Source organism: Pleurodeles waltl, chromosome 4_1 (assembly GCF_031143425.1).
Source record: "Pleurodeles waltl isolate 20211129_DDA chromosome 4_1, aPleWal1.hap1.20221129, whole genome shotgun sequence".
Classification (NCBI taxonomy): Eukaryota; Metazoa; Chordata; class Amphibia; order Caudata; family Salamandridae; genus Pleurodeles; species Pleurodeles waltl.
The window spans coordinates 290,646,589-290,662,089 of NC_090442.1; the positions used below are offsets into that span (position 1 = coordinate 290,646,589).

General features: G+C 47.2%; 1 protein-coding gene across 3 annotated transcripts in view; it reads left to right on the forward strand.

Moving 5' to 3' along the window:
- The window catches only part of RFX4 (regulatory factor X4), a 236,973-nt gene that overhangs the window by 127,319 nt on the left and 94,153 nt on the right, over nt 1-15,501 (forward strand). For all 3 annotated transcript variants that reach the window (XM_069228352.1, XM_069228351.1, XM_069228353.1), the window contains exon 5: nt 2,889-2,950. In XM_069228352.1, the coding sequence (XP_069084453.1) occupies nt 2,889-2,950 (62 nt within the window). The remainder of the gene's footprint in view (nt 1-2,888; nt 2,951-15,501) is intronic.

Genomic DNA, 15,501 nt, shown 5'->3' on the forward strand with positions numbered 1-15,501 from the left:
TGAGTGGTAACACTCTGTGCATGTGCATATAAATTTGATCCTGTGCAACCTTTTCATGTATATTTTTTGAAAAAGTAGTTAACCAAAACCAGGATACAAGGGGTTCAATTTGTGCATTAAAGTAACATCACAACGAAGAGTACATGTGATTATTAGGAGTGATGTTTGCCTGTGTAACACACAGTACTTATGCTATGACAGTGAAAATAAATGAGGCACAGTGCCACATTAATTATTAGGAGCAAGTGTTCTAATAAATGCAAATCCACACATTTATTATTATCGCGTAGAGGTCAAATTCCTTATTATTGCTATAGACCTGCGAAACTGGCATGAGAAAAATCTATGTTTACTGCATCACAAATTGCATGCTTACACAAGGAAACAACTTTCCAAATAGCATGTCTGTTCAGTCTTATTTTATCTTACTGTCCACATTTAACCCCTTTTATCGTGGTTTCAGCTAAGTATATTTTTTAGAATAAATACACATGGCATAAACCTTATATGCAGAAGTGCAGAGTGTAATATCATTGCTGGGGAGTGAAGGGACGTCCCTTCACTCCCCAGCAATGATATTACACTCTGCACTTCTGCATATAAGGTTTTTATTGGAAAGTTTTGTGTATATGCATTGGATGAAGGCAAAGTTATGGAGTAAACAAGAAATGTCTTTTCAGTGGAAACTCTGACCTAACCTATACCTACTGGCTGTTGCCAGTGTGTTGAGTGGGAGGAGATATGACTCGCTAGAGGAAAGCCGTGAGTGGTAACTTCAAGCCTTTGTCTGTCATAAGTCGTCTTTAAAACAAGGTGCACTTAGTTTGAAGATGGACCACAAGGCAAGAGCGGCACTCTTTGAGGGTCATCTCCCAAAATCCAGAGAACTGCATTAATTGTCCCCCTAAAAAAATCACTTTCCTATGAGTACGTAGGATATACCACTTCACTGGCAACTACTTCCAGAAGGCTAATGAGTCGGCTCAGTATATGGACCATTTGATCTCCAGGACGCAGGATTGAAAAGTGTGCTTAGCATCACTTAGGATTATAACTTTCCTAGCTCCATGAAGTTAGTACTATTAAATAGGGTGATAATGAGTATATCCTCCATGGACATAGCACCTAGATGCCATGCTTGGATTCGCTGACACTATAGAAATGCAGATTTGATCTGAATAAGATCTGTTAGTGATGTGCCAAAGGATAACTCAGACTAATCCTTTCGCTTAGGCAGGCGCTTTACAATAAACGTGGGAAAATGTGGCTGGTTGTTTTTAGTAAATGGTCTGGATAAAGTGAAATGGACCAGCCTTTCCCAATAAAATCCCTTTTTTCCCCCAAAGACTGCTCCTCCAAACAATGTGGATCTAAGATTGACATGTCTCTGCGTCGGCCTGCGGCCCTACTCCTTATTTAAAGATGTTGGTACCAGTGGTGGCCTCCATCCTTTACTGGCGTGTATGGCTGGCACACAATAAATAGACACCGCTGTTTAGCAGTGAACAGGTTAAACTCTAATAGGGTGCGAGTCTTTGTCCAAGTATTCAAGAGTCTCAAAGTCAGACCCAGCACAATGAGGCCTGCCAGGAGCTTCTCACTGCTGGGAATGGTGTCAGGATTGGGGAGATATACGGCCGTCCATCCCAAGACAGCCAAGACATCAGAAGTGGTGAAGACGGTAAATCAGCACTGGCTTCTCTTTCACTGGGCATTACTCACGGCCATTGGGGCCTGTCATGAATAGAGCTGAGGCCCATGAAACTGACCTTCCCATCAGTCGACTTCTCAGAATACAACCACGACCTAGAAATGGTTCAAAGAGGGTCCCGCGCATTCGGTTTGAACCTTGCAAAGCAACTTCCTATGTTTTTACCCACTTTCCCTAGGGATCTCCTTTGCTTTGATTCTATTCATGATTTTATTATGGTTTATGTAGTGCTGCAATGCTGCCTTATGGCCGCTCCAGCTAACGTTTGACACAAAACCTTAAAACAATGATGTGCCAAAGAGATAGGTTTGTAGCAGTCAACCATTCCACGGTAGGTAAAAGTGTTGAGCTGTGCTTTGTTGCTCAGTCATCCTCATACCTCAGTCAAACGTCTGATTAGATGGCCTGGCTTTAGATGTTTCAATATCAGTCAAATGTTGGCTTGGGTTCTTACATTAGGATTCCCAAGTGCAACACAGTTTATGCAATAAAGCTTTGTTTTGCTTGTGTGACAGTGGACGGATTCTTGGAAAATGACATGAGCAGCAATTTTTTTAGGTACTTCCCTATGTACTCACACACACGACCCCTTTTACGATTTGTTTCAACTGAAAGCAGGATCCAGACAGCTCAATTTAGTCACAAATCACTCTCCCCGATTCTCACTTTCACTTGTTTATTAATTTAAAACAAAATATCCATTTGTATAATGGATGTGGACTGAAATGGACTGAATGCTTAACAGGTTTGTAGGGTGTAACAAAATAGACATATGATTAATGTTGGGTATGTCTAAGAGGCCTTCGTTACATAGAGCTATTCTGCAGTTGTGTGTGCATGCGATGGTTCGCAGGCAAGAACGCACTTTCTAGGATCCCCAGTAGAGACTAGCCCAATGGACATACCCTTGGCGTGTACACTGTCCACATCAAACCTGATCATTGAGCCGCATGGGGGATAAAACACATCAAAATGTGAGTGGCCACAGCCTTTTTGCATTAGATTGCAGAAGTGACCAGCACTATATATTATATATATTTAACCAAAATGAGTTCAACATACATCTAAAATAGCATGGGACTTTGTTAAAAACAAATTAGGTGATTATGTAGTTGCAATATCTGCAGTGGTGTTTCGAAATACTATTCTCTGCTTGATAAATGTTGTTCCTTTTCAGATAATAAGGCAGCAATTTCCACAATTAACAACCAGGCGGCTTGGAACCAGAGGGCAGTCCAAGTAAGTAGTCAGCTCATTTACAGTTCGTGTACTGCTTTATCTGGTAACAGGCATTGCTCATGGACCGGGATCGACCATGAGGTTTCCAGATGAAGCTCTACCTACGCGCCACGCCTTAGGCACTATAGATAGAACATGCGTCATGTCAGTGACATTACTACTGTGAAGATTCTTCAGTACAGCAGCAGGGGGCGCAGTTACGAATACGGGAGCTATGGGAACGCGCACGTCCCTTTATTTGTGCAGTGTGTGACATCGGCATTGATTCAGGTTCGCTCCCCTCAATCTTTGGCGGATAAGTCGACCTGGAGATGGGCCGGGCTCAGGAAGCTGTTAGCCCTAAGTCACAAAAGTTGGAAGGATGGAGCTGGAACTCAGGTTTACTGGTTTTACAGATGACAAAGTATTAGACCAAAAGAACGTTATGTTAGAAGTTTCTTGTTAAGTTAGATAAAAGTTCCAGCTCAATGCCACCGTACTTGTGCGCGCCACTGCACTGAGCACGAATGCTTTGCCACGTTAACCTATGCATTCACTTGTTTATTTACAATGCCAGTATTAAACGTTCAACGCGTCATCTCATGGGGGCTTTGGGGTAGCTTGTGCCATTGCCTTGCCCACCCCCAAACCGCTCCCCACATCTCGGACAAGAGAACTTCTGGGGAGCTGATGCTTTCCCTTTTCGTTTCTATAGACAGGAAACCCACAGTTTTTAATTAAAAACGTGGCTGCAAAGGAAGGAACTGTTGAACTGTCTGTGACGTCTCGGTCTCGCCGCCCGTGGCTACCACGGAGTTTGGAATCAGCTGTTTCTGTTCACACCGAGCAGCTGGCAGGTGCCAGAGAAACCCAGGGGGCGCAGGGCGGCATCGCAAACCCTGCATCCCTCTACATGGATAGGCTTTAAAATAATAAAAAAATGGTGAACTACACACTGATCAGGATTGTCTAGGGTGATAGAGTTTAAAACAAAAAACGATTTTTGTGAAATACTACACACTGCTCGGGATTGTCTAGGGTGGCACACATTTGAACCCATTTCCTTGGATTCATTTTTGTTAATTTAGGAAGGACTGACATCTCTCACAACTGTGCCTTAGTGTAGTGAGCGAATACGTGGTGTTTGGTAAGGCAATGGCATTACATTTCATTTCCACCATTCACTGGTACATTTATGCAATTTTAACACATAATTAGGATATGCACGATAATGAATAAAAATCCATAATCAAGTCATCTCTCACAGTAATAAGGAACATCTTTCACAATGACCTGGCCATCGCACAAGCCACCGATTGCAATCCCAAAGCATCCATTTCTGATCTTTAGCTCCTCTGAGGATTAAAGAAATGAGTCCCACTGAGATGGGGGACGGGAACACCTGTTATTACACCAGATTAACAGTGTATGTACACCTTGGATACACATGTTCAGGTCTGTCTAGATGTATATTATTGTGTATTATGAGAAGCTGTCATACACGCATGGATATCAGTGGAAATTACAGGGACTAATAAAGTACAGTTTTTATAGAAGCCTCGAGAATTCAATGGAGATTCTGGAGACTGTATTTTTTTAATATAATTTGTTTATTGTAGTTGTAGGAAGTTGGCTCTGTATGTGCTATTTCAAAGTAAGGAATAGCATGCACAGAGTCCAAGGGTTCCCCTTAGAGGTAAAATAGTGGTAAAAATAGATAATACTAATGCTCTATTTTGTGGTAGTGTGGTCGAGCAGTAGGCTTATCCAAGGAGTAGTGTTAAGCATTTGTTGTACATACACATAGACAATAAATGAGGTACACACACTCAGAGACAAATCCAGCCAATAGGTTTTTATATAGAAAGATATCTTTTCTTAGTTTATTTTAAGAACCACAGGTTCAAATTTAACATGTAATATCTTGTTCGAAAGGTATTGCAGGTAAGTACTTTAGGAACTTCAAATCATCAAAATTGCATGTATACTTTTCAAGTTATTGTCAAATAGCTGTTTCAAAAGTGGACACTTAGTGCAATTTTCACAGTTCCTGGGGGAGGTAAGTTTTTGTTAGTTTTACCAGGTAAGTAGGACACTTACAGGGTTCAGTTCTTGGTCCAAGGTAGCCCACCGTTGGGGGTTCAGAGCAACCCCAAAGTCACCACACCAGCAGCTCAGGGCCGGTCAGGTGCAGAGTTCAAAGTGGTGCCCAAAACACATAGGCTAGAATGGAGAGAAGGGGGTGCCCCGGTTCCGATCTGCTTGCAGGTAAGTACCCGCGTCTTCGGAGGGCAGACCAGAGGGGTTTTGTAGGGCACCGGGGGGGACACAAGTTGACACAGAAATTTCACCCTCAGCAGCGCGGGGGCGGCCGGGTGCAGTGTAGAAACAAGCGTCGGGTTTGTAATGGAAGTCAATGGGAGATCTAGGGATCTCTTCAGCGCTGCAGGCAGGCAAGGGGGGGATTCCTCGGGGAAACCTCCACTTGGGCGAGGGAGAGGGACTCCTGGGGGTCACTCCTCCAGTGAAAGTCCGGTCCTTCAGGTCCTGGGGGCTGCGGGTGCAGGGTCTCTCCCAGGCGTCGGGACTTTAGGTTCAAAGAGTCGCGGTCAGGGGAAGCCTCGGGATTCCCTCTGCAGGCGGCGCTGTGGGGGCTCAGGGGGGACAGGTTTTGGTACTCACAGTATCAGAGTAGTCCTGGGGTCCCTCCTGAGGTGTTGGATCGCCACCAGCCGAGTCGGGGTCGCCGGGTGCAGTGTGGCAAGTCTCACGCTTCTTGCGGGGAGCTTGCAGGGTTCTTTAAAGCTGCTGGAAACAAAGTTGCAGCTTTTCTTTGGAGCAGGTCCGCTGTCCTCGGGAGTTTCTTGTCTTTTCGAAGCAGGGGCAGTCCTCCGAGGATGTCGAGGTCGCTGGTCCCTTTGGAAGGCGTCGCTGGAGCAGGATCTTTGGAAGGCAGGAGACAGGCCGGTGAGTTTCTGGAGCCAAGGCAGTTGTCGTCTTCTGGTCTTCCGCTGCAGGGGTTTTCAGCTAGGCAGTCCTTCTTCTTGTAGTTGCAGGAATCTAATTTTCTAGGGTTCAGGGTAGCCCTTAAATACTAAATTTAAGGGCGTGTTTAGGTCTGGGGGGTTAGTAGCCAATGGCTACTAGCCCTGAGGGTGGGTACACCCTCTTTGTGCCTCCTCCCAAGGGGAGGGGGTCACAATCCTAACCCTATTGGGGGAATCCTCCATCTGCAAGATGGAGGATTTCTAAAAGTTAGAGTCACCTCAGCTCAGGACACCTTAGGGGCTGTCCTGACTGGCCAGTGACTCCTCCTTGTTATTCTCATTATTTTCTCCGGCCTTGCCGCCAAAAGTGGGGCCTGGCCGGAGGGGGCGGGCAACTCCACTAGCTGGAGTGTCCTGCTGGGTTGGCACAAAGGAGGTGAGCCTTTGAGGCTCACCGCCAGGTGTGACAATTCCTGCCTGGGAGAGGTGTTAGCATCTCCACCCAGTGCAGGCTTTGTTACTGGCCTCAGAGTGACAAAGGCACTCTCCCCATGGGGCCAGCAACATGTCTCGGTTTGTGGCAGGCTGCTAAAACTAGTCAGCCTACACAGATAGTCGGTTAAGTTTCAGGGGGCACCTCTAAGGTGCCCTCTGTGGTGTATTTTACAATAAAATGTACACTGGCATCAGTGTGCATTTATTGTGCTGAGAAGTTTGATACCAAACTTCCCAGTTTTCAGTGTAGCCATTATGGTGCTGTGGAGTTCGTGTTTGACATACTCCCAGACCATATACTCTTATGGCTACCCTGCACTTACAATGTCTAAGGTTTTATTTAGACACTGTAGGGGTACCATGCTCATGCACTGGTACCCTCACCTATGGTATAGTGCACCCTGCCTTAGGGCTGTAAGGCCTGCTAGAGGGGTGTCTTACCTATACTGCATAGGCAGTGAGAGGCTGGCATGGCACCCTGAGGGGAGTGCCATGTCGACTTACTCGTTTTGTCCTCACTAGCACACACAAGCTGGCAAGCAGTGTGTCTGTGCAGAGTGAGAGGTCTCCAGGGTGGCATAAGACATGCTGCAGCCCTTAGAGACCTTCCTTGGCATCAGGGCCCTTGGTACTAGAAGTACCAGTTACAAGGGACTTATCTGGATGCCAGGGTCTGCCAATTGTGGATACAAAAGTACAGGTTAGGGAAAGAACACTGGTGCTGGGGCCTGGTTAGCAGGCCTCAGCACACTTTCAATTGTAAACATAGCATCAGCAAAGGCAAAAAGTCAGGGGGCAACCATGCCAAGGAGGCATTTCCTTACACAACCCCCCCCCAAACGAAAGAGGATGAGACTAACCTTTCCCAAGAGAGTCTTCATTTTCTAAGTGGAAGAACCTGGAAAGGCCATCTGCATTGGCATGGGCAGTCCCAGGTCTGTGTTCCACTATAAAGTCCATTCCCTGTAGGGAGATGGACCACCTCAACAGTTTAGGATTTTCACCTTTCATTTGCATCAGCCATTTGAGAGGTCTGTGGTCAGTTTGAACTAGGAAGTGAGTCCCAAAGAGGTATGGTCTCAGCTTCTTCAGGGACCAAACCACAGCAAAGGCCTCCCTCTCAATGGCACTCCAACGCTGCTCCCTGGGGAGTAACCTCCTGCTAATGAAAGCAACAGGTTGGTCAAGGCCATCATCATTGGTTTGGGACAAAACTGCCCCTATCCCATGTTCAGAGGCATCAGTCTGCACAATGAACTGCTTAGAATAATCTGGAGCTTTGAGAACTGGTGCTGAGCACATTGCCTGTTTCAGGGTGTCAAAGGCCTGTTGGCATTCCACAGTCCAGTTTACTTTCTTGGGCATTTTCTTGGAGGTGAGTTCAGTGAGGGCTGTCACAATGGATCCATATCCCTTCACAAACCTCCTGTAATACCCAGTCAAGCCAAGGAATGCCCTGACTTGAGTCTGGGTTTTTGGAGCTACCCAGTCCAGAATAGTCTGGATCTTGGGTTGGAGTGGCTGAACTTGGCCTCCACCTACAAGGTGTCCCAAGTAAACCACAGTTCCCTGCCCTATCTGGCATTTGGATGCCTTGATAGAGAGGCCTGCAGATTGCAGAGCCTTCAAAACCTTCCTCAGGTGGACCAGGTGATCCTGCCAGGTGGAGCTAAAGACAGCAATATCATCAAGATAAGCTGTGCTAAAGGACTCCAAGCCAGCAAGGACTTGATTCACCAACCTTTGGAAGGTGGCAGGGGCATTCTTTAAACCAAAGGGCATAACAGTAAACTGATAATGCCCATCAGGTGTGGAGAATGCTGTCTTTTCTTTTGCTCCAGGTGCCATTTTTATTTGCCAGTACCCTGCTGTCAAGTCAAAGGTACTTAGAAATTTGGCAGCACCTAATTTATCAATGAGCTCATCAGCTCTTGGAATTGGATGAGCATCTGTCTTGGTGACAGAATTGAGCCCTCTGTAGTCCACACAAAACCTCATCTCTTTCTTTCCATCTGTGGTGTGAGGTTTGGGGACTAAGACCACTGGGCTAGCCCAGGGGCTGTCAGAGCGCTCAATGACTCCCAATTCCAGCATCTTGTGGACTTCCACCTTGATGCTTTCCTTAACATGGTCAGACTGTCTAAAGATTTTGTTCTTGACAGGCATGCTGTCTCCTGTGTCCACCTCATGGGTACACAGGTGTGTCTGACCAGGGGTTAAGGAGAAGAGTTCAGGAAACTGTTGTAGGACTCTCCTACAATCAGCTTGCTGTTGGCCAGAGAGGGTGTCTGAGTAGATCACTCCATCTACTGTACCATCTTTTGGGTCTGATGACAGAAGATCAGGGAGAGGTTCACTCTCTGCCTCCTGATCCTCATCTGTTACCATCAACAGATTGACATCAGCCCTGTCGTGGAAGAGCTTAAGGCGGTTTACATGGATCACCCTCTTGGGGCTCCTGCTTGTGCCCAGGTCCACCAAGTAGGTGACCTGACTCTTCCTCTCTAGTACTGGGTAAGGGCCACTCCATTTGTCCTGGAGTGCCCTGGGAGCCACAGGCTCCAGAACCCAGACTTTCTGCCCTGGTTGGAACTCAACCAGTGCAGCCTTTTGGTCATACCAAAACTTCTGGAGCTGTTGGCTGGCCTCAAGGTTTTTGGTTGCCTTTTCCATGTACTCTGCCATTCTAGAGCGAAGGCCAAGTACATAGTCCACTATGTCCTGTTTAGGCTCATGGAGAGGTCTCTCCCAGCCTTCTTTAACAAGGGCAAGTGGTCCCCTTACAGGATGACCAAACAGAAGTTCAAAGGGTGAGAACCCTACTCCCTTCTGTGGTACCTCCCTGTAAGCGAAAAGCAGACATGGCAGGAGGACATCCCATCTCCTTTTGAGTTTTTCTGGGAGCCCCATGATCATGCCTTTTAATGTCTTGTTGAATCTCTCAACCAAGCCATTAGTTTGTGGATGGTATGGTGTAGTGAATTTATAAGTCACTCCACACTCATTCCACATGTGCTTTAGGTATGCTGACATGAAGTTGGTACCTCTGTCGGACACCACCTCCTTAGGGAAACCCACTCTGGTAAAGATACCAATGAGGGCCTTGGCTACTGCAGGGGCAGTAGTCGACCTAAGGGGAATAGCTTCAGGATACCTGGTAGCATGATCCACTACTACCAGGATATACATATTTCCTGAGGCTGTGGGAGGTTCCAGTGGACCAACTATGTCCACACCCACTCTTTCAAAGGGCACCCCCACCACTGGAAGTGGAATGAGGGGGGCCTTTGGATGCCCACCTGTCTTACCACTGGCTTGACAGGTGGGGCAGGAGAGGCAAAACTCCTTAACCATGTTGGACATATTGGGCCAGTAGAAGTGGTTGACTAACCTCTCCCATGTCTTGGTTTGTCCCAAATGTCCAGCAAGGGGAATGTCATGGGCCAATGTTAGGATGAACTCTCTGAACAGCTGAGGCACTACCACTCTCCTAGTGGCACCAGGTTTGGGGTCTCTGGCCTCAGTGTACAGGAGCCCATCTTCCCAATAGACCCTATGTGTTCCATTTTTCTTGCCTTTGGACTCTTCAGCAGCTTGCTGCCTAAGGCCTTCAAGAGAGGGACAGGTTTCTTGTCCCTTACACAGCTCTTCCCTTGAGGGTCCCCCTGGGCCTAAGAGCTCAACCTGGTAAGGTTCAAGCTCCAAAGGCTCAGTTCCCTCAGAGGGCAGAACATCTTCCTGAGAAGAGAGGTTCCCTTTCTTTTGCTGTGTTGCAGTTGGTTTCCCAACTGACTTTCCTTTCCTCTTGGTAGGCTGGGCCATTCTTCCAGACTCCAGCTCTACTTGTTCACCCTGTGCCTTGCATTGTGCTCTTGTTTTCACACACACCAGTTCAGGGATACCCAGCATTGCTGCATGGGTTTTTAGTTCTACCTCAGCCCATGCTGAGGACTCCAGGTCATTTCCAAGCAGACAGTCCACTGGGATATTTGAGGAGACCACCACCTGTTTCAGGCCATTGACCCCTCCCCATTCTAAAGTAACCATTGCCATGGGATGTACTTTTCTCTGATTGTCAGCGTTGGTGACTGTGTAAGTTTTTCCAGTCAGGTATTGGCCAGGGGAAACCAGTTTCTCTGTCACCATGGTGACACTGGCACCTGTATCCCTCAGGCCCTCTATTCTAGTCCCATTAATTAAGAGTTGCTGTCTGTATTTTTGCATGTTAGGCGGCCAGACAGCTAGTGTGGCTAAATCCACCCCACCCTCAGAAACTAGAGTAGCTTCAGTGTGGACCCTGATTTGCTCTGGGCACACTGTTGATCCCACTTGGAGACTAGCCATACCAGTGTTACCTGGATGGGAGTTTGGAGTGGAACCTTTCTTGGGACAGGCCTTGTCTCCAGTTTGGTGTCCATGCTGTTTACAGCTATGACACCAGGCCTTTTTGGGATCAAAGTTTTTACCCTTGTACCCATTGTTTTGTGAAGAGGCTCTGGGCCCACCCTCCTGTGCAGGTTTTTGGGGGCCTGTAGAAGACTCTTTACTATTTTTAGTTTTGGTTGTCTCATCACCCTTCTGCTGGGGAGTCTTTGTGACCCCTTTCTTTTGGTCACCCCCTGTTGAAGTCTTGGACACCCTTGTCTTGACCCAATGGTCCGCCTTCTTTCCCAATTCTTGGGGAGAAATTGGTCCTAGGTCTACCAGATGCTGATGCAGTTTATCATTGAAACAATTACTTAACAGGTGTTCTTTCACAAATAAATTGTACAGCCCATCATAATTACTTACACCACTGCCTTGAATCCAACCATCTAGTGTTTTCACTGAGTAGTCAACAAAGTCAACCCAGGTCTGGCTCGAGGATTTTTGAGCCCCCCTGAACCTAATCCTGTACTCCTCAGTGGAGAATCCAAAGCCCTCAATCAGGGTACCCTTCATGAGGTCATAAGATTCTGCATCTTGTCCAGAGAGTGTGAGGAGTCTATCCCTACACTTTCCTGTGAACATTTCCCAAAGGAGAGCACCCCAGTGAGATCTGTTCACTTTTCTGGTTACACAAGCCCTCTCAAAAGCTGTGAACCATTTGGTGATGTCATCACCATCTTCATATTTAGTTACAATCCCTTTGGGGATTTTCAACATGTCAGGAGAATCTCTGACCCTATTTATGTTGCTGCCACCATTGATGGGTCCTAGGCCCATCTCTTGTCTTTCCCTCTCTATGGCTAGGATCTGTCTTTCCAAAGCCAATCTTTTGGCCATCCTGGCTAACTGGATGTCCTCTTCACTGGGGCTATCCTCAGTGATTTCAGAGGTGTTGGTCTCTCCTGTGAGGGAACCAGCATCTCTGACTATTATTTTAGGAGTCAGGGTTTGAGGGACCCTGTTCTCCCTAGATAGGACTGGTAGGGGGGAATTGTCCTCCAAGTCACTATCCTCTTCCTCTGAGTTGCCACCCTCAGAGGGGTTGGCCTTTTCAAACTCTGCCAAAAGCTCCTGGAGCTGTATTTTGGTAGGTTTGGGGCCCATTGTTATTTTCTTTAGTTTACAGAGTGACCTTAGCTCTCTCATCTGTAGATGGAGGTAAGGTGTGGTGTCGAGTTCCACCACATTCACATCTGTGCTAGACATTTTGCTTCTAAAAGTTGGGATACTTTTTAAGAATCTACAACTAGTTCTAGGTTCTAATTCAAACTTTTACAAACTTTTAAACTCTAAAAGAAATGCTAAACAGGATCTAACACAAGGCCCTAGCAGGTCTTTTAAGAATTTAGAAAACTTTTCAAATTGCAAAAATCAATTTCTAATGACAATTTTGGAATTTGTCGTGTGATCAGGTATTGGCTGAGTAGTCCAGCAAATGCAAAGTCTTGTACCCCACCGCTGATCCACCAATGTAGGAAGTTGGCTCTGTATGTGCTATTTCAAAGTAAGGAATAGCATGCACAGAGTCCAAGGGTTCCCCTTAGAGGTAAAATAGTGGTAAAAATAGATAATACTAATGCTCTATTTTGTGGTAGTGTGGTCGAGCAGTAGGCTTATCCAAGGAGTAGTGTTAAGCATTTGTTGTACATACACATAGACAATAAATGAGGTACACACACTCAGAGACAAATCCAGCCAATAGGTTTTTATATAGAAAGATATCTTTTCTTAGTTTATTTTAAGAACCACAGGTTCAAATTTAACATGTAATATCTTGTTCGAAAGGTATTGCAGGTAAGTACTTTAGGAACTTCAAATCATCAAAATTGCATGTATACTTTTCAAGTTATTGTCAAATAGCTGTTTCAAAAGTGGACACAGTGCAATTTTCACAGTTCCTGGGGGAGGTAAGTTTTTGTTAGTTTTACCAGGTAAGTAGGACACTTACAGGGTTCAGTTCTTGGTCCAAGGTAGCCCACCGTTGGGGGTTCAGAGCAACCCCAAAGTCACCACACCAGCAGCTCAGGGCCGGTCAGGTGCAGAGTTCAAAGTGGTGCCCAAAACACATAGGCTAGAATGGAGAGAAGGGGGTGCCCCGGTTCCGATCTGCTTGCAGGTAAGTACCCGCGTCTTCGGAGGGCAGACCAGAGGGGTTTTGTAGGGCACCGGGGGGGACACAAGTTGACACAGAAATTTCACCCTCAGCAGCGCGGGGGCGGCCGGGTGCAGTGTAGAAACAAGCGTCGGGTTTGTAATGGAAGTCAATGGGAGATCTAGGGATCTCTTCAGCGCTGCAGGCAGGCAAGGGGGGGATTCCTCGGGGAAACCTCCACTTGGGCGAGGGAGAGGGACTCCTGGGGGTCACTCCTCCAGTGAAAGTCCGGTCCTTCAGGTCCTGGGGGCTGCGGGTGCAGGGTCTCTCCCAGGCGTCGGGACTTTAGGTTCAAAGAGTCGCGGTCAGGGGAAGCCTCGGGATTCCCTCTGCAGGCGGCGCTGTGGGGGCTCAGGGGGGACAGGTTTTGGTACTCACAGTATCAGAGTAGTCCTGGGGTCCCTCCTGAGGTGTTGGATCGCCACCAGCCGAGTCGGGGTCGCCGGGTGCAGTGTGGCAAGTCTCACGCTTCTTGCGGGGAGCTTGCAGGGTTCTTTAAAGCTGCTGGAAACAAAGTTGCAGCTTTTCTTTGGAGCAGGTCCGCTGTCCTCGGGAGTTTCTTGTCTTTTCGAAGCAGGGGCAGTCCTCCGAGGATGTCGAGGTCGCTGGTCCCTTTGGAAGGCGTCGCTGGAGCAGGATCTTTGGAAGGCAGGAGACAGGCCGGTGAGTTTCTGGAGCCAAGGCAGTTGTCGTCTTCTGGTCTTCCGCTGCAGGGGTTTTCAGCTAGGCAGTCCTTCTTCTTGTAGTTGCAGGAATCTAATTTTCTAGGGTTCAGGGTAGCCCTTAAATACTAAATTTAAGGGCGTGTTTAGGTCTGGGGGGTTAGTAGCCAATGGCTACTAGCCCTGAGGGTGGGTACACCCTCTTTGTGCCTCCTCCCAAGGGGAGGGGGTCACAATCCTAACCCTATTGGGGGAATCCTCCATCTGCAAGATGGAGGATTTCTAAAAGTTAGAGTCACCTCAGCTCAGGACACCTTAGGGGCTGTCCTGACTGGCCAGTGACTCCTCCTTGTTATTCTCATTATTTTCTCCGGCCTTGCCGCCAAAAGTGGGGCCTGGCCGGAGGGGGCGGGCAACTCCACTAGCTGGAGTGTCCTGCTGGGTTGGCACAAAGGAGGTGAGCCTTTGAGGCTCACCGCCAGGTGTGACAATTCCTGCCTGGGAGAGGTGTTAGCATCTCCACCCAGTGCAGGCTTTGTTACTGGCCTCAGAGTGACAAAGGCACTCTCCCCATGGGGCCAGCAACATGTCTCGGTTTGTGGCAGGCTGCTAAAACTAGTCAGCCTACACAGATAGTCGGTTAAGTTTCAGGGGGCACCTCTAAGGTGCCCTCTGTGGTGTATTTTACAATAAAATGTACACTGGCATCAGTGTGCATTTATTGTGCTGAGAAGTTTGATACCAAACTTCCCAGTTTTCAGTGTAGCCATTATGGTGCTGTGGAGTTCGTGTTTGACATACTCCCAGACCATATACTCTTATGGCTACCCTGCACTTACAATGTCTAAGGTTTTATTTAGACACTGTAGGGGTACCATGCTCATGCACTGGTACCCTCACCTATGGTATAGTGCACCCTGCCTTAGGGCTGTAAGGCCTGCTAGAGGGGTGTCTTACCTATACTGCATAGGCAGTGAGAGGCTGGCATGGCACCCTGAGGGGAGTGCCATGTCGACTTACTCGTTTTGTCCTCACTAGCACACACAAGCTGGCAAGCAGTGTGTCTGTGCAGAGTGAGAGGTCTCCAGGGTGGCATAAGACATGCTGCAGCCCTTAGAGACCTTCCTTGGCATCAGGGCCCTTGGTACTAGAAGTACCAGTTACAAGGGACTTATCTGGATGCCAGGGTCTGCCAATTGTGGATACAAAAGTACAGGTTAGGGAAAGAACACTGGTGCTGGGGCCTGGTTAGCAGGCCTCAGCACACTTTCAATTGTAAACATAGCATCAGCAAAGGCAAAAAGTCAGGGGGCAACCATGCCAAGGAGGCATTTCCTTACAGTAGTTTTGAATTTTCAGAATTTCCTTTACAAAGGGTGTCCGATAGAAAGCCAGTAAAATAAAGACAATAACATACTGTTACCTAGTACAGCTTTCGTGTTACCCCAGGGCTCATGGAGGCCTTATTGGTGCATCAATGGATATAGGATGAGTGGCAGATGTGGCATCTGGAGCCTTTTAGAGTGACCTCATGACCTCTCAGATCATAGAGTTTCTAAAATAACAAGGCTGAAATCCAACAGTGTAATCTATTTTTTTACTCATATCCAAATGTCCCTTTAAGGGCAAACTCATCTGTGGATCAGCTCAAATTTCAGCATCTGTCGACAGAAAGGATCTTCTTTTTGCCTACCAAAGTCCGTCGCAGCCGTGGCATGGAAGCTACCTTAATTGCAGGTTGGATGACCACAAAACCACGGTTCATTCGAATGATTTCACTACTTATTTTCCTAGCAGACCTGTGCTCTGCCTTCAATGCTGCCCAATATCCTGTATTACTAAATATAC